Raw genomic sequence first — 18,762 nt, 5'->3', positions numbered from 1 at the left:
GGTCATCCCCTGTCCTCTGCCACTTCCTGGGCTCCAGCCTTGAACCAAGAGACCCACCAGCCCTGGTGCTCCAGCTTGAATTGGCTGGAGGAGCCTGGGGTTCAGGGAGAGGTCCCCAACAGGGATATGCAGACGGGAGCCGTCAGGAGAAGGAATTGGAAGCCTTGGACAGAATGAGTCCCACCCGGAGTGAGAGTCAGGCCAGAAGAGAACGGAGGGAAAGCAGAGGCCAGCACGGCGCCATGAAGCCCTCCAGAAGCGGGAGGGAGGAGAAAAGGTGGCTGATGGGGCTGGGACGAAAGTCAGCAAGAGTGCGGCTCTGGAAGCCCCAAGGGGCAAGAGGGAAGGGCAGGGCCGGTCAGCGGGTCGAATGTGGCTGACAGCTCGAGGAGGAGGAGAACAGCCGAGGAGAAGCCACTGGACTTTGCCATGGGGAGGTCTTGGGGACCCAATTTTATTCCTTGCAACCGGGAAAGCAGCCGGCCCCTTCTTCCTCTGACAGGTCTTCCGCGTGCAAAGCTGTTTGACTCTGAGAGAGGCATTGTGCGCGGACCTGCCTTCGTGCCTCTGCCCACAGCTCTGTGGAGAAGCCCTGGCCAGCAGGGGCGGCCCCATCTGACCGTGGCATTGGCAGCACACAGGCCTGGGCCCCCACTCGCTGGCCAGGCTCCGCTGTGCAGCCTGCACCCCGGCGGCTCAGAACTCGCAGACCACCAGACGCTGCTCCCCGCAGGACTTGTCATTCCACTTGCCGTTGGTGAAGATCTCCACACAGTTCTCTGAGCCGCCATTGTTGTTGGGCTCCCCAGGGGCCCAGTTGGAATAGACCAGGGGCTCCCCGCTGGGATAGATGAACTTGCCCTCTGTCTTGATGTCGGTCACGCTCAGGAAAGCAGCCTTGTTGTAAGCAGTGGCCAGCTGCTGCACAGCCTCATTCTCGGCTGCAGAGCGTGGGGAAGCCATCTGTCCCCCGGCCTGCATACACACCAGCTGCGCGTCCTCAAAATTCTTTTCAAAACCTCCTGTCTTGAAGATCTTCTCCCCGACAGCTCGGCCATTGGGAAAGAGGTCTACTAAGAGAAGAGGAGAGCCAGGTTGGGGTTATGGCAACACCTGGCCCGAGCTCAGGGGATCCAAGAACTTTGTGCTCCGACTGGAGCTCCCCCCGCCGACCCCAGGCCTCCCCTATGGGGTATCAGGGCACCAGATAGGATAAAAGTGAGGCACTTGAGTCCAGAGCACCCCTGACTTTACAGTGCATGCTAGGAGAAGGTCCTGTGGTCTGTACTTACAGGTGAAAACCCCGGAGGTCTGGGAGGTTAAGTAAAGGGCCCAAGGTCACAGGCCTGCCAAATGTAGGGTTGGGATTAAACCTTGTTTGCTGGGACCCTAGAGCCGGAACATGCCCTTTCTACTTCACCCCACGTCGTGTGCTGCAGCCAGTGGGGACTGGATCGACTTCGGCCTGGGAGAGGAGTGTGGTGGCTGGCGCACTTTCTGAGAGTGTGAAAAACGGACCCTGCCCAGGAGCGTGTCTGGGGGTTGCCGTGTGATGGGTGGGGGGCAACCGGGGGCATCCGAGAGATGCGCTCATCTCTGCACTCACCGCACCCCATGTTGGCCCCTTGGTACGCATGTGGGCGATGCCCCAGCCAACCAGCCTTCCCGGGGTACCGGGTGGGAGGATGAAAGCACCTGAGCCGAGGCAGGGGGAGGGGCTCGGCCCTGGGACAGCTCTGTCTGGGGATCTGAAGCCAGATCTGGGGGACAGCTCTGTCTGGGGATCTGAAGCCAGATCTGGGGGACAGCTCTGTCTGGGGATCTGAAGCCAGATCTGGGGGACAGCTCTGTCTGGGGATCTGAAGCCAGATCTGGGGGACAGCCTCTGTCTGGGGATCTGAAGCCAGGTGTTTCACCCCAACCTGGCACTGGCTGTCTAGATGGACAAAGGAAAGTTACCCACCCCCCCCCAGACACTTTTCAGGATTTCGAATTTCTTATTTCTAGAGTGGGCATACACCTCATAAAAGCATCACCCACGTGACTTACCAAGCGTCTCTCTTTAGTCCATCCCATCCTCATCCCTTTGGCTTTGGGGCTCAGGGATGAAAGTCCTCTGGGCTCCCTAGAGGGCTATGCCTTGTCCTCCCTGGGCCTCCCTCCTCAGTAGCTTCAGCCTGGGCTCAGGGGACGGATGCTCCCCAAGGATGGATTAGAGCAGGGTGGCCCCTGGCACTGGCCTGCACGGGGCCCGCGTGACAGTTCACGTTGCATTCCTGCCTCTGGGCACATAGCCCAGATCTGGATGGTAGCACGCACCATCCAGATAGGCGTGCACGCCTCTGCTCGTGCTCATGTATGTCATGGTGCCGGCTGAGCCATGAGTACACACACACATGGCGGGGGCCTGCGGACATGTTCTGCTTTGTGTGCAGCGGTGGGCATGGGAGTGAGTGAACACATGTGCATGTTTGTGGAGGGAGGAAGACATACCTAATATCTGAAACTCTCATCCTTGCTACTTAGGTACATAGGGGCCGACCCTGTGTCTTACCCAGCCAGGCCCCTTTATGCTTTACTCCTTCAGAAAACGTCTCTCTCTCTCTCTCTTTTTTTTTTTTTGGATCAGGGAGATTGGATGAATGATGCAGACTTAGAGCTGAAGTCAGGTCGAGCAGATGAGAGCTGGGGCAGTCAAGGACTGATGTGGAGGTTCTGAAGGGCACAGGGCACTGGGGTGTGTGTTCCTGGGGGCCCCGACTCAGCAGCATTCCAGGGTGGCTGAAACACCCGGACAGGTGCAGGCAGAGCACTGGCTGGAGCCCAGAGGTGGCCAGCCCCCCGCCAGGACCATAGGCACGTCCAGGTGAGGCACCTGATGGCCACATGGCAAGGCCAAACCCCCACCAGCCTTGAACCCCAAGGGCAGCATCCCAGCGCCAGCTCTGAGAACAGCATCTGGATTCTCTGCTGCCTTGGGCCATGAAGCAACGTCCCTGGGCACATGCACACAGGGTCCCACAGAACTAACAAATGTACCCTAGGTTGGGTGTCCACAGTCTATCACAGGGACCGACATAGGGTAAGCAGGGTTCAGGGCATTGACCAGGTCACAGATGGCTGTGATGCTGGGGGGCATCATGGCAACTGATAACGTCCATCCTACTTCGGTCACCCTGTTGAACTGGTGATATGGCCACATGCTCTTAACTGTCTCTTGTATCCACTTGCAGACCCCAGAGTATGCTCTGTCCCAGTCCTATTCTCTGCCCCAGACCCCACCCCAGAGCCAGGTCGAGCCCTAAATATGGCCCCAACCCATTCCAATCCTAGACCCAAGCCCAGCCAATGCCAAAGCAAGGCCCAGACACGTCAGGTGCCTAGTCTCAGTGTCTGGCTCCATTCAGGCTCAGGAACTTACCTTTCCTGTACTGAGAGAAGGTGTTCTGGAGGTGCTGTACCTGTCCACGCAAGGCCTCCACCTGCTGCCTCAGAGCAGTGATGTCTGCCGAAGAGAGAGGCCGAGGGAAGGTAAGCCCAACAGAGTCTGGGATCAGCCCAGATCCTAGGCCTCCGGGAAGGGTGACTAGCTGCAGGCACATCCTGGGGGTGTGTCCTCAGAAGCCCACATCTGCTGACATAACTGGCCCCTGTTGCCCCCTGATTTCCCGTGGTTCTGCTATGAACAAACTGTCCCATATGCAGGTCCTGCACCTTACGGACACTAATGTGTTCAAATGTCCGCATGACATTTGAACTCCAAATTCTGGGGATACCATCGCACCTCCTTTTGAGGGCATGGGAATATTTCCCATCCATTGGATTATTTGATACTCTGAGCTATCCTTTGAATTGGGAAGCAGGATATGCTTTCCCCCGTGATCAGATGGAAAACCGCTCAGCGTTGCCCTCAGGAAGTAAGTGTAGAACGAGAGCCTAGTTCTCCTGCCTTCATGCCAGCTAGCTTTCCTGCTTCCCACCACTCCCCATGATTAATACGGCCGAAGTCCGAGAGGATAAGCTATCCTGATAGAAAAACCACCACCTCCCTCCCCTGCCCCCACCCCGTGGGAATCCCAAATCCGACAGATACCACCTTACCCTGAATCCCACTCTCTCCCTTCGCGCCTTTGTCCCCAGGAGCACCTCTGTCCCCCTTCAGTCCTGGGGGTCCTTTGGTACCTGGAGGTCCTGGTGGACCCATGGCTCCAGGGGGTCCTGGGATCACAGAAAAAGAGCTGAGTGAGCTCTGTACACATTCTCCAGAATTTTCAGCCTCCCAGGACATGGACCATCCAACTAGCCTATGGCCCCCCTTCCCCTGTATGGACTCTTCCCAGAACCCAGCCATGCCCTCCCTCCATACACTGACTGTCCCAACAAAAAATGACGCACCCCTCTGGCACCCAGACTAGCCCTGTTGCTCAAGTGTCATTCTCCCTGGATGCACACAGCTCCCAGAGCCCAGCAGTCACCCTCCTTGGACATAGATCTCTGCGCTCCCCACTCCACCCCTACCCAGCCCAGTCATGTCAGCTCTGATGTGATAAGTGGCGGCGGGGGGGGGTGGTCATCAACAGCCCCAGGGGGACACAAGGGAACTGGAGCCCGGCCCTAGCTCCTTCCATCACTTACCTGCCGCCCCAGCATTCCCGGGGACTCCTCGCTCACCAGGGGCCCCTCTCTCTCCTTTAACACCCGTGGGGCCTCGTGTCCCTGCAGAGCCCGGCTTGCCTGCCACACCCACTTCTCCTGAGGAAGGAACCAGTTGGGACAAATGCTGCTGAGAATGTGATCAGTAGAGGAGTTTTCACCCACCGCTCCAGGACGAGGGAGAGAACTGGGGACAAGCTGTTCCTTACTGGGCTTCCTCCACGGAGGCGACCAGGAAGATGCCATCAGTGTGGGAATGGGAGGGTGGGGCAGTGGGAAGGGGCCACAACGATGCAGTCTACCCAGCGCTGACCCTCTGGCATTCCAAGCTTGTCCCGGAATGCCACCGAACTCCTCCCTTCTCCCTCCCAGACCGCCTATATACCAACCACCTACCTTTGGGCCCGGCCTCTCCTTTTGGGCCGGGTGGGCCTTGAGGTCCTACGCTCCCCTGCTTCCCTGACGGACCCTCTCTGCCGGCTGAACCAGGCACACCTCGAGGTCCTGGAGGTCCTGGGGGAAAGCATCAGGCTAGTCAGTGACACTAAATCTTGTTGGAGGTGGGAGCACATAAAGACAAGAGCAGCAGCAATTCCAGTCTTCCCTGAAAGAACCCAGTGCCACCTTCCAGCAACCTTCCTCCTTCTTCCCGGGATAGGATCTGTGCACGTCTACCAGCCCATCCCAGGGGAGGCAGCTCCTGCAGACTGCCGCATTCCATGCCCAGCTGCTCACCAGATGGTCCGGAGTCTCCCTTTGGTCCAGGCTCTCCAGAAGAGCCATTGTCCCCTTTGGGCCCAACTGGGCCAGCTGGGCCAGGCGTCCCGGCTCTCCCTACAGCTCCTGGTAAACCTGTAGTGGCAGAAGAGATGGGTATAAACCTGGCCGTGGGCCCAGGAGGAACCAGCTGCGTGTACCATCAGGCCCCCTGCATGCCTTCAAGATTCTAAAGTGTGTAGATGTTCTATCTCCACACTCTTGGTCCTGTGGTAATCCAGGAAATGGGCATCTTACAGGTGAGAAAACAGGCTTGCCAGAGTTGGCTGCAGGTTCAAACCAAGACCCACATGACTTGGCTTGTCCAAAGTATTTACAGCAGGCAATCTATCAGCATTTACCCTTGATCATGGACTCCTTGTTCTCCCCTTGCCAGAACCCAAGTTGCTATCAGAAAGGACACCTGGCATTCATTACCAGGGAACTGCAAATCAAAGCCTCAATGAGATAGCACCTCACACCTGTTGGAAAGGTTAGGATCAGAAAAGATGAGAGATAATGAGTGTTGGCCCGGATGTGGAGAAAAGGGAGCCCTTGTGCACTGTTGGTGGGAACATAAATCGGTGCAGCCACCGTGGGAAACAGAACGAATGTTTCTCAAAAAATTAAAAGAATTACTATACGACCCGTCAATTCCCCTTCTGGGTATTTATCTAAAGGAAACAAGAATACTAATTCAAAAAGATCAGCACCACCATGTTCACTGCAGCATTGTTTACAGTAGCCAAGATATGGAGAGAGCTTAGAGCCTAGGTGTCCATCGATGGATGAATGGATGGAGAAAACCTAGGTGTGTATATATATGATGGAATATTCCTCAGCCACAAAAAAAGAACAAAATCTTGCCATTTGCAACAACATGGATGGACTTTGGGGACATTATGCTAGATGAAATAAGTCATACAGAAAGACAAATACCATATGATCCCATTTATATATGGAATCCAAACAGATAAGCCAACAAACAAACAAAAACAATAAACTCATAGATGCAGAGGACAGATTGATGGTTGCTAGAGGTGCGGTTGGGAAGTGGGCAGAATGGCCCGCAGGGGTCAAAAGATACTAGTGTCCAGTTATAAAATAAGTCCTGGGGATGTCATGTGCTGCATGGCCACTAGACTTAAGAATACGGGATCGCATATGTGAAAGTTGCTTGGAGAGTAGGTATTTCTTTTCTTTTCTTTCCTTTTCTTTCTTTCTTTGTGTGTGTGTGTGTGTGTGTGTGTGTGTGTAAAGCGATAGAAGTTTATTAAGCAAGGATACAGTAAAAAGCTCTCAGGAATGAGAGGGATCCCAACAGGGTTGTCCCTGGGGGCCTTTAGGGTTGGTATTTTCTAGAAAGCTAACCAGGGAACTTAAATCCTTTTAACCTCTCTATCACCGTTGAGCAGGACTAGTGACTAGCCATGGACTAGCCATACCTTCAATGGCTTACTTCTTTATTAAGGTCTGGTTATTTTTGTTGGTCACAAGTGATTATCTTAAAAAAAGACACCCACCCCACATGCTCAGGGAAGGGTGGTCTGGTTTGTTCCCTCATCTCTGGTTTCCCCAAACCCCCACATTTTGGGGATTTCTGTGAGTCTGATCACATAGGCCCCTATCTAATTTCTCCCTAACTAGCCCTGCCTGTCCCTTACTCATTCTTCCTCCTGGAATAGTAACCCTTACTGCCATCAGGGAATGGGACGATGGCCACGCTGGCTGCTTCCGGCTGAAATGAGGCGGTGGGCTGTGCCACAGTTAGAATCTATCCAGGGTTTGGTCCGGGGGCCCGCGGTATGGCTCCCAGGGGTCCTGATGGGCAGCAATTGGTACCTGCATCAGCACATGCAAAAGGATGAACATAAAATAAGAATTAGGCCCAGAATTTTTATCACATCCCTTGGCTAAGATCCCCAATTACCAATTTTGTCATAAATGAGTGGATATCTTGATCTTATTTAATGGATCACAAATATCCCCTATCAATAGGGACACCTTGCAGGAGTTAACTGAAATATTAAAACAACATGTGAGGAAATTCCTTGTACTCCAAAGGGTGTAGCAATAGCAGGCAGTTAATAGTGGCACGGTTCTGGAAAAGTCCCTCTCTGACTTCACTTAATGCTTGGCTGAGTGTATCAGCGCCTGGGAAGTATCACTTAGAGTCCTGGTGAGCAAGTATAATGTTTTGCTTATTTTATATTGCAGTCCTATGTAAGTCCTGGAAGTCCCATAGTGAGTTTTGAGGCTCTTTTTCCCAGGAGGACTGTCGTATGTTGTATGTTTGGCTAAATAAAGCCTTCGCTTGCAATTGTATATCAACAGAGGTGGCTTCTAGGATAAACGACTATGAGATAAAACCATCAAGAAGTTCTTTTTGTTCAAGGTCTAGACTTAACTATATCCTAATTACAAGGAATCCCTGGCAAGTGGGAGAAGGCTTGTCACAGGAGATAAGGGCATCCCCAAGTACATTATCCAATCGAGTCATCAAGGAAGTGGGATCACCCAGGGGTTCCTGGGTGGCTCAGTGGGTTAAGCCTCTGCCTTCAGCTCAGGTCATGATCTCAGGGTTAGGGTCCTGGGATCGAGTCCTGCATCGGGCTCTCTGCTAGGCAGAGAGCCTGCTTCCTCCTCCCTCCTTCTCTCTCTCTCTCTCTCTGACTGCCTCTCTGCCTAGTTGTGATCTCTCTCTGTCAAATAAATAAAAAATCTTGGAAAATTGGATCACCCATTTTCTCTGTAAGCCCATAGTTAACCCCATGCAGTGGGGTACACTCTGGCTTTAAAAGAGCAATTTTTGTTACCCCAGCCACATAGAATTGGTCAAGGTGCTGACAGAGTTACATAATCACTGAGGAATCACATCCTTTTTTTTTCTGTTTAAATAATCATATGCCCATGGGGTCCTGTTATTATCCCCACAGAATAAGAAGAAAGATTGCTGATACATGAGCTATTGTGGCAATTTCTCTGAAGTTTACCACAAGTCAGGGAGTAGATCTTAAAAGTTCTCATCACAATAACAAAGAAATTGTATGTACTATGCATGGTGACGGACGCAGATGAGACTTCTTGGGTGATCATCTCACCGTACATGCAAATATTAAATCATCATGTCATGCATTGGAAACAAAGACAATGTTATATGTCATTTACACCTCAATTAAAAAAGGCAAAAGCAACGGAATATGCTCTTGAAACTTTAGAAAAGAGACCAGATTGTTACCTGTGTTATCAGTACGTGCAACGAGATCCTATTAACGAGCGCGTTTATGCGTGTGTAGGGCACGTACACAAGCAGGAAAAGACACAGGAGAAGCACATACAGAACTGGGACCAGTCATTCCTTCCTCGTGACACGAGGTAATGTTAACTTTCTTCTCGTTTCTTCAGTGGCCGCAAATTATTTTTGTATTGAAAAATGATCAAGCCTATTCTTAGAAAAACGTGTTACTCTGGAAAGGCTGTCTAGTCCTGACATTACTCAAGATTTACCTCCAGAAGACTAATGGGAGTAGATGACTTATCTAAGAGTTTTACACTCTTAATTCTGTTCATTTGGTTATTTATTTTTTATTTTTTTTACTGAGGCGAAATTCCTATCACATTAACCTTTTCCAAGCACACAGTTCCGTGGCAGTGGTCTGTGACTACCTCCTCTACTGAGTTCAAAATCTTTTCATCACCCCTCAAAAAAAAAACCATAGCCACTAAGCCATCATACCCCCACGCCCCCTCCTCCCAACCCCTGGACACCACTGGTCTGCTTTCTGTCTCTATTTCCTACTTTGGACATTCCGTATACATGGAATGTATACCTATGACCTTCGACATCTGGCTTTTTTTTAACTTAGAGTGATGTCCTTGAGGGCCATCCACGTGGCAGCATGTCTTGAGGTTTCATTCCATTGTATGGCTGACTAGTGTCCCACTGTGTGGACAGAACACGTCTTGTTCGTCCATTCACCTGTCACCTGGCATTTGGGTTGTTGTGACTAAAGCCACTGTCTACATTCACATGCAAAAAGAAAGGACACCTGACAGGTGGTGCTGACTCATTCATTCAGTTACTTGCTCACTAAGAAACCATCGGTGGAAGACCACCATAGGCTTGGCACTGGGCAACACGCAAATATTAGCACCAGGTCCCTGTCCGCACGGGATTTGTAATAGGATTTTCAAATGTGAGGCACAGGTCAGGAGTGAGGAAGACAATTCATAAGATGTCCCTCTTCCCGTCTCATCATCACCCCAACCCCAGCACACACACGTGCCCAGAGCTCTCTTCCTAGAGGAAGAAATGGAACTTCAGGGCAAGGAGGACTTAGAGAGACGTGTAGAGGGAAGGTGACATTTCTGACTTGGAAACTGTGCTCCCAAGGGAGGAGGGACCAGGACTGCCTGGGCTAGAGCGAGCCGGTGGCGGGCAGCTGGTACCTGGAGTGGGTGGCTGAAAAGCTCTGTGCTCGGCACGGTACGATCCTCACTGGGAATGCCATGGAAGCATAGAGAGCTACAGCTTGGGCCCCATGTCCCATACTCAGCAGGGCCCTGTGCTGGGGTGGAGATGTCCTGCCCCTAGGCCGAGCCCGTCTTGGGCTCCTCCCTGGCTGGGCTGGTGGCCGGTAAAAGGAGTGGTGGAGGTGTCCCATCCATCATGCACAAGCCCTAGAGGCCAGGAGAGGGGACACCCTCTTCAACAGTAAGCATCCATGCCTCCAAAAACACTAAGTATGTGGCACCTGGGTGGCTTAGTCTTTAAGCGTCTATCTTCAGCTCAAGTCATGCTCTCAGGGTCCCGGGATCGAGCCCCATGTGGGGCTCCCTGATTAGTGGAGAACCTGCTTCTCTCTCTTTTCCTCCCCCGCTGCTTGTGCTCTCTCGTGCTCTCTCTTTCTCTCAAATAAATTAAGTCTTTTTAAAAAAAAAAAAAAAAAAGCACGAATTTTGCATCCTAGTGTCCCCCCAAAGGCCATCCCTGTCCCTTAGTGCAGACTGAAGTGAAGCTTTATGGACCAGCAATGTGGCCGGTCTTCACCACAGCAGGCCCCTCCTCCCCCTGCATTTCACCTCCCTTCATTCCACAAGTACTCCCTGAAACTGCTACTGTGCACGAGACAACATCCTCAGTGCCAGGGAGAGAAGCAGAACAAAATCAGATCCCTTCCTCATGGAGCTTAATCCCAACTGCAGAGAAACAGATCCTAAAAGTTAAAATGTACCACATCGGTAATAAACCTAGGTTGATTAGATAAACCTAGGGTTTATAATAAACATCTAGTTAGATAGGTTTAATAAACCTAGTTAGATAAACCTAGGGTTTATAATAAACCTAGGTAATAAACCTAGGTAATAAACCTAGGGTTTATTAGATCAGAATAAGTGCCACAGAGGAAAAATAAAGCACAGAGAGTGTCGGAAGGGGGCGTGGTGTCTTCCGAGTAGGGTGGTCAGGGACAGACTCATGGAGAAGGTGGTCTATGAGGAAAATCGGGAGGAAGGTGAGTGACCCACAGGGACGGCTATGGGGAGAGCAGTGAGAGGGTCCCGAGTAGGTGGGAGAAGGGCTGGGGGTGGTGAGTGTGGTTAGGGATCTGCCAGGAGCCAGTGGCCAGAGTAGAAGGAGGCAAGGTCAGAGGAGTAGGCAGGGCAGAACGTCCTTGTGGGCTGCAGAGGGGTGTGTGGCTTTATTTCGAGGGAGATGCATGCCCATGGAGGGACTCTCTTGCTGAATCCTTCTGGGCAGGGATCTTGGAGATGCTGAGGAATAAGGGGACTGTCCCTGGAAATACAGCCCCCCAAACAGGGTGGGGTCTTACTGACCCTTTATGATATGCCCGAGGCATTAGCACAGTGACCCTACTCCACGCTCCACCTCTGCTCAAGGCTTTCTTCTCTCTGGCCTATCTGGAACCCTATGCATCAGCATCTGCAGGGGACGTGGTCCTAAGTGCAGACACTGGCCCCAGCCAGATGAACTTGGGTCGGGATTCTGAGGTGCTCCAAGCTCTCTAGGAAATTCTCAGACCCATCGTGATTGAGTGTCTAGTGTGTCTACAGTCTAGGAGCCAGACTGCAGCCTAGTCTCCTGGCCCAACTGGGTACAGTTCTCTCTCCAAGCACCGACCCAAGGCCAGGCTCGCTCGGAATGTGCATGGGGGCAGGGGGTAGGGTGGGAAGGGAAGCCATCTGCACAAAACGGAGAGAGCTCAGACACACTGGATGCTGCAGGGTCACAGGGTGACCATAGAAAAGGGCTCTCTAGGATTTAATTCAGGGCCCCTCTGAGAGCTGGAGAGGGATTCTCCAGCTGGAGAATCTCCAGCTGGAGGGGATTCTCTAAGATGCTGACACCTTCTAAGTTCCCTTCCAGGGGGCTTCCCCAAGCACCAGATCATTCATGTTGGGAGGAACTTTGTCTGCAAAGGATAGACAGATACACAGAGATACTCACTCATCCCTTACCCTACAAAGTTTGGGAATGTTATCCATTCTTTCCAGCTTAAATGTTGTTAGTTTCCCTCCTCTCCAACCAAAATGCAAACTCCTGAAAGATAAAGACCTCCGTGGATCCCACCATTGCCCTAGCCCAGCACCTGCGGGTCCCTTGTCCTAGTTACTGGTTCACTGAACTCTGACACCTTGCCACCAAGACCCAGATCCTCCCCTAGAGGGAAGTACTTCTTGGATAATTCCCTTAATAATCAGTACCTTTGGGAACCTCATGAGAATTCACCTGACCGGTCCAGCAGGAAGATGCACCTTGATTCTGAGAACTTAATAAAAAGCGAAGCCTTGGCTCAGTTACTATGCAGTTGATATTATTCCCACTTATAGATGAGCAAACTGAGACTTGGGGACACTGGCTTGTCCCAGACTGGGTCCCTGCTGTGGAGATGGAGCTAGCTCTGTAGCCCAGATCTGTCTGATGCACAAGCCTGTGTCTTCCCCCCACCACAATGGGTATCATTTGGCCTTTCTGCATCACAGTGTTCTCAGCCAAATAGAGTTCCTTGTGAAATCTTTGGTAGGGTTAAATGAATTACTCAGGGAATGCCCGAGCACAAGGCTGGACAAAGAAATGTGAGCTTCCTTCCATTTTCTCTGTAATGTACTAGGGCAAATCCTTCCGATCAGACCTGAGTCTGGGGCCACCGAAACTTCTTCTTTCCCATTCTCCATGCAGTATTAAAAATATTTCACACCGCGCACAGACACCATTTAATCTGGACAAAAAACTGTTAATCCCTGGGACCAGGTTCTGGAGAGCCACAAATTCCAGGTCCCCACTATTTCCTCATTCTTGGGGTGGAAGGACTCAGAAGACTCCAGGGGAGGAGTCAGGGCAGCTGGTTGTGGAGGGAGGCACCTGGGGCTCAGAACAGCTGGTCAGTTTTCGACTGGTAACGCAGTGTTTTAGAAAGACCAAACGTCTTAGGGAAACCCACCCCTGGGGAGGAAGAAGTCTGCCTCTGAGCCTTCCTCAGCGGCGCATCCAACGTTCCCGGCTGGTTACAATTCCAATGCCCACCCCTTTCCACCAGGACGAGCCCATGGCCCCAGCTCTACCTGGATCCCCCTTCTCGCCCCGGGGGCCCTCTCTCCCATCCCGTCCATCACGACCAGGCAGGCCATTCTCCGTGGGGCTACACATGACCAGGGTGCAGGTGCTGGCCGCTGTTCTCTGGGAATAGGTCTTCATTTCTGCTCCCAGGGAGCTCAGGGGCCGTGTGAGCAGCATCAGCACGGAGAGAGGGAGGAGAAGCATGGCCTAGGCAGATGAACAGAAAGAGAAAGGACATGCTCTTGGTCCTAGGACATAGGTTAGGGCTTGGTCCAGCTCCTGAAAGTCAGGAGAAGCACCTTTCTACCTCCACCCATCCTATGGAGCTGAGAATAACAGGGCTTCCAAAGCCATGGAAAGTCCAGGTGAGCATTTGGTCTGGCCTGGGAGAGCATGAGTTACCCAGACGGAACCCAGGACATGGATTGACTGCAGTATCCACCTATCACATGCCCCATGTTGTCCTTTCTCAGGTCTTCCCTTGGACACTGCCATTGGCACAGGGGCTAGGATGTAGAATTCCTCACTGAAGCCATATGTCCCATTGGGAAAGATTCACTGGGTAGTTCTAGAAATGACCTTTCCCCTTGCTGTACCTCCTTCTCCCTGCCTACTATTAAGGTGGATGGCTTAGCTCTGACCAGGCAAACCCATTTCCTCTCATTTGCTTTCTTGGATGGACTAGCATTTGTGTCATCGGCAGTGCTGTTCTAAAAAGGAGTCAGAGTCCTGGATGCTTAGTGATGTCTATCCTGAGCACAGGAGTGTACGTGGTTGCTTCTTTTCCAGGTGATTTGCCATCCCTGGACTAGACACTGTCTCCGTAAGGAAATTCCCATAGAGAACTCGGTGAAAGTTCTCAGAGATACTAAATTAGCAGCTGGAGAGCCCCTGGGACAAGTTGCATTCTGCTTGGGTGACCTAAGAGAAATTGAAAGAAAGGCCTCGTGGCGGGAGGGGACGTGTGAGATGGGTTCAGTCTAGGGAAGGCTAGTTTGGGGATAAGAAACAGCAGATGTCCCATGGGGCATCCAGTTACCCTCTGACTGGGACCTGGGGACTAAGTGAGACCTGGGCAGGTACAGGGCCTGAGTCACCTGCAGTCCTGGGCTTTTACCTCTCTCAGACAGAAACTGTAATGTTATGAGCAGGGAAAGAGCCTGTGGGAGTGGCAGAGGCTCGGAACAAAGCCCGAGGGACATTGTGCAAAGGAGGAGGGGGTCACCAGGCCTTGGGCAGAAGCTCAGGCATGAGCGCCCAAGGACCCAGGCTGGAACAAGGGCATCAGCCGCTGGTCTGCAGTTACCTCGGCTCTGGGGCTCTGCACCCCAAATCTGGGGAAGAACAAAAAGCAACAGGCATTCTTCCCGGCTGCTCAAGATGCCACAGAAGGCTGCATGGTCCACGGTAGCAGGAAGGCGCCTCGGAGAGAGCTCACTCACAGGTTTTCAGACTTACGATTCAGAAGAGGCGTTTTAGCGGGGGCAACAGGGGGCGTGAGCCGAGCCACAGGCGCCTCGACCCAGAGTGTTCATGCCAAGTTTTCAGATTCAGATTTTATTGAGAAAAATGACTCCTCTGAAAATTGGTTGGAAAATTAGTGACCTAGTCCAGTAAGTCTATTTTTTAAAGTAAACATTTGAGTCTAAGAGAGAAGCATGAATGTCCATGTCCCACAGGCAGCGGGTACGTGGATGGGCTTAGAACCCGGGCCCTGGAAGGCCTGCTGTTTTTCTCCTCTACGACCCTTCTTCCTGAGGAAATCAGCAATGGGGTGGAACTAAGACAGAAGTTGAAATTGCTTTTTCCACTGGGGATTCCAGACAGTGGTGTCTGGGGTCCGACTGGATGACAGCCAAGTGATCCACCCTCCCCCAGCCCAGAGAACTTAGGGAGCAGTGAGGGGCAGAAGAACACCCCTCACTACCCCACTCTGCCCCCCACGCATCACACCTTCTAGACCAGAACAGCATCCAAGACCCTGCCTCCACAGCCCCAGTGGGATAAAGCAGCCATATGGGCAAGGAGATATTCGCCAGGCTTTGGGAAAACCAAAAGGCAGGAAAGGACAGAAACACTCACAGTTGCTTCTTCTGGGCCTCCAGGATCTCCAGGCCAACTAGGCTTTCCTTGGCAGGCACCGGCTATTTATGCCTGTCTCGTAACCTGAGCAGCCCAGCCCCGTTCTGCTAAGAGCTCTTCCCACCAAGTGGGGCAATTTCTTCCTTGTTGACTCACTCTCACCTCCACCTGGTTTCTGGAAACCTGCCACTGACATTCATAACAATACACGCGTATCTCCCTAGAGTATATAGAGCACTCTCAGGCTGTGATCTCACCGGGAACCCCCTGAAGCCCCACGTGAGTGATACGGCATCATCAGTGTCTGTATTTTACAGATGTCCAAAAATCTGAGCTCCAGAGAAGACTGGCAAGTTGCACAATGATCTACCCTCTTGCCAGTGCGACCTGCATCCGCCGATTCCAAGGTCCAGAACCTGCTGTGCCCACTTCTCTTCCTCCTTCACCTCAACATTACTGCCCAGATATTGGGAAAGAGCAGGGAGTTCCTTGGCATATCCGGGCAGGGGTGGGGCAAGTGGAGGAACTGTAAAGGCTGCAGCCTGGGGTGGGGGGTGGGCAGTGGCTGGGGGAACTGCCACATGGCAGGTCGTCTTTTACTTCCTGCTTTAAATCTCAGAGAGACCCCTTCTTGCCTTTTATGGGCTGGCCTTCCCTTAACTTCCTTGCCCTCATCTCCCACCGTTTTAGCTGAAGTTTGCCCTGTGCATTACTCAGGTGCCTGGTTTGGACCCCTGAGCAGATGATATGCCGCTGCAGTCCTCCCCAAGGGGAATCTAACTTCCAATCACTGTAAGACAGTTGCCCACCCTCTTGCCTTTGCTATCAAAGGCAATCTCTGGGGCACCTGGGTGACTCAGTGGGTGAAAGCCTCTGCCTTCAGCTCAGGTCATAATCCCAGGGTCCTGGGATTGAGCCCCACATTGGGCTCTCTGCTCAGTGGGGAGCCTGCTTCCCTTCCTCTCTCTCTGCCTGCCTCTCTGCCTACTCGTGATCTCTGTCTGTCAAATAAATAAATAAAATCTTAAAGAAAAAAAAGGCAATCTCTGCTTGCTTCTAGATTCTTGTGGCTTTATCTCTTGCAACTTATTCTCTGCCTAGTTCCACCTACCAGGGGACCTGTGTCTCCAAGCTTCTCCTTTGGCCATTGCATTGATGGTGCCAACTCCTTCCTGTACTTGGATGTTCCCTGTGGGATCCCCTTGTATATTGTAGAATCTAAAATGACTCAATTCAGGGGTGCCTGGGTGGCTCAGTGGGTTAAAGCCTCTACCTTCGGCTCAGGTCATGATCTCAGGGTCCTGGGATTGAGCCCTGCATCGGGCTCTCTGCTCAGCGGGGAGCCTGCTTCCTCCTCTCTCTCTGCCCGCCTCTCTGCCTACTTGTGATCTCTGTCTGTCAAATAAATAAATAAAATCTTTAAATAAATAAATAAATAAATAAATAAAATGACTCAATTCATAGGCAAAGGTCTTCTGTTTCCCTTATGACAATTTTTTTTTTTTGGAAGCAGGATCTGTAGTAGGGCCACCTGTGCCCCTAATGACAGAACTCTTTCATCATTAACACACAGCCCTCCTCATTCTAGGATGTTCACATTTCTCCTATTTCTCTCCCCAAATTTGGGAAGTTTTTCATCATTATTTCTTTAAATAGACTTTTTCCCCTATGTCTCTTCCCCTTCTGGGATTCCCCCAACGCATATATTATTTCTTTTGATGATGTCCCATAAACCCTGGAGGCTTATTTCACTTTTTTTTTTCCTTCTCTGACTGGCTAATTTCAAAAGCTCCACCTTCAAGTTCACTGATCTATTCCTCTGCTTGGTCAAGTCTTTTGTTGAATCTCTCTTGAATTTTTCAGATCAGCTAGTGTATTCTTCAGCTCTAGGTTTTGGTTGCTGTTATTGTTGTGATGTGACTCCAAATCAAGGGCAACAAAAGCAAAAATCAACAATTGGGACTACATCAAACTAAAAAGCTTCTGCATAGAGAGAGAAACCATCAACAAAATTAAGACAACTGACTGAATGGGAAAGGATATTTGTATATGATGTATCCAAATAAGGGGTTAATATCCAAAATAAATAAAGAACTCCTACAACTCACTAACAAAAAAAACCCAACAATCCAATTAAAAAATGGGCAGAGGATCTGAATAGACATTTTTCCAAAGATGAAGTACAGATGGCCAACAAGCACATGAAAAGATGCTCAACGTCACAAATTGTTGGGAAAATGCAAATCAAAACCACAGTGAGATACCAGCTCATCCCAGTCAGAATGGCTAAAATTAACAAGTTTGGAAATCATAGATGTTGCCGAGGATTCAGAGAAAGAGGAACCCTCTTACACTGTTGGTGGGAATGCAAGCTGGTGCAGCCACTCTGGAAAACAGTATGGAGGTTCCTCAAAACGTTGAAAATAGAGCTACCCTATGACCCAGCAATCGCACTACTGGGTATTTAACCTAAAGCTACAAATGTAGTGACCTGAAGGGACACATGCACCCAAATGTTTATAGCATCAATGTCCACAACAGCCAAACTATGGAAAGAGCCTAGATGTCCATTGGCAGATGAATAGATAAAGAAGATGTTGTGTACACATACAATAGAATATGACTCAGCCAAAAAAAAAAAAGACATTTTGTCATTTGCAACAATGTTATGTTACACTAAGTGAAATATGTCAATCAGAGAAAGACAATTACCGTATAATCTCACTGATATGTGGAATTTAAGAAACAAAACATGATCATAGGGAGAGAGAGCTTAAAGTAAAACAAGATGAAATCAGAGAGAAAGAGAAACCCTAAGAGACTCTTAAGCATAGGAAACAAACTAAGGATTGCTGGAGGGAAGGTAAGTGGGAGGATGTGGAAACTGGGTGATGGACATTAAGGAGGGCACGTGACGTAATGAGCACCGGGTGTTACATGAGACTGGAATCACTGACCTCTACCTCTGAAACAAATAACATTACATGTTAATTGAATTTAAATTTAAAAAAAGAAACAAACACACAAAAAGCATTGAAAAAGAATTTACTAATATTTTTCAAAGAGGAACTGGACTCCAAAAGAGAACCAAAGTAACCAATTGTTAATGACTGCAAATATTTATTCTTTGGAATTCTGTGTTTTCTCATTGTTGAAATAGGAGAACTTGTTTCTTGTTTCACAGCAACATAACTGACTCCGAAGTGAAAACCTCAAATAATCCTAAATCTAAAAAGTTGAGTAATTCATCTTCAGGGCTTGTACAAGTAATCTATTTTCTGGAATTATGCTATTACTTTACTGCTTTTATTTTATTCCTTATGTTTAATGGGTCCAGGTGTATAATTTGTCTCCTTATGTATATGACATTTTCAGTGATGGAGCAGAGACTAAGAGTATAGTCAGTTGTCAAGACCTGGCAATATTATTCAGTCAATTTACTCAGTCTCTGTAAACCTAAATTTCCTCATCTGTAATGTGAAATTAAAGATTATGCCTTCTTTGGGGCACGTGAGTGGCTCAGTTGGTTAAAGCATCTGCCTTTTTGGCTCCAGGTCCTGGGATCGAGCCCCACATCAGGCTTCCTGATCAGTGGGAAGTCTGCTTCTCCCTCTCCCTCTTCCCCTCCTGCCAACTCATGCTCTCTCTTTCTCTCTCTCAAATAAATAAGATCTTTTAAAAAAATTATGCTTTCT

The 18,762-nt window shown here is 50.3% G+C and overlaps 1 protein-coding gene across 2 annotated transcripts; it reads right to left on the bottom strand.

Moving 5' to 3' along the window:
• Window positions 1–418: 418 nt before the first annotated feature.
• On the bottom strand, window positions 419–15,190 carry SFTPD (surfactant protein D). 2 transcript variants are annotated; one of them, XM_004765299.3, is made up of 8 exons: window positions 15,068–15,190; window positions 12,991–13,192; window positions 5,389–5,505; window positions 5,050–5,166; window positions 4,636–4,752; window positions 4,102–4,218; window positions 3,422–3,505; window positions 419–1,073 (listed from the first exon to the last, which is right to left on the bottom strand). In XM_004765299.3, exons 2-8 carry the CDS (start codon window positions 13,187–13,189, stop codon window positions 697–699), a joined length of 1,128 nt encoding a protein of 375 aa, XP_004765356.1. In that variant the 5' UTR covers window positions 13,190–13,192; window positions 15,068–15,190; the 3' UTR covers window positions 419–696. The 2 variants fall into 2 exon arrangements, with proteins under 2 accessions (XP_004765356.1, XP_004765357.1); XM_004765300.3 differs by having other exon boundaries at window positions 419–1,070.
• Window positions 15,191–18,762: the final 3,572 nt, after the last annotated feature.

Source organism: Mustela putorius, unplaced genomic scaffold, assembly GCF_011764305.1.
Source record: "Mustela putorius furo isolate JIRA1106 unplaced genomic scaffold, ASM1176430v1.1 tig00000698_pilon_pilon_pilon, whole genome shotgun sequence".
In the NCBI taxonomy this organism is placed as follows: domain Eukaryota; kingdom Metazoa; phylum Chordata; class Mammalia; order Carnivora; family Mustelidae; genus Mustela; species Mustela putorius.
The sequence above is the reverse complement of the archived record's forward strand: the minus strand, read 5'-3'. Positions and strand labels throughout refer to the sequence as shown.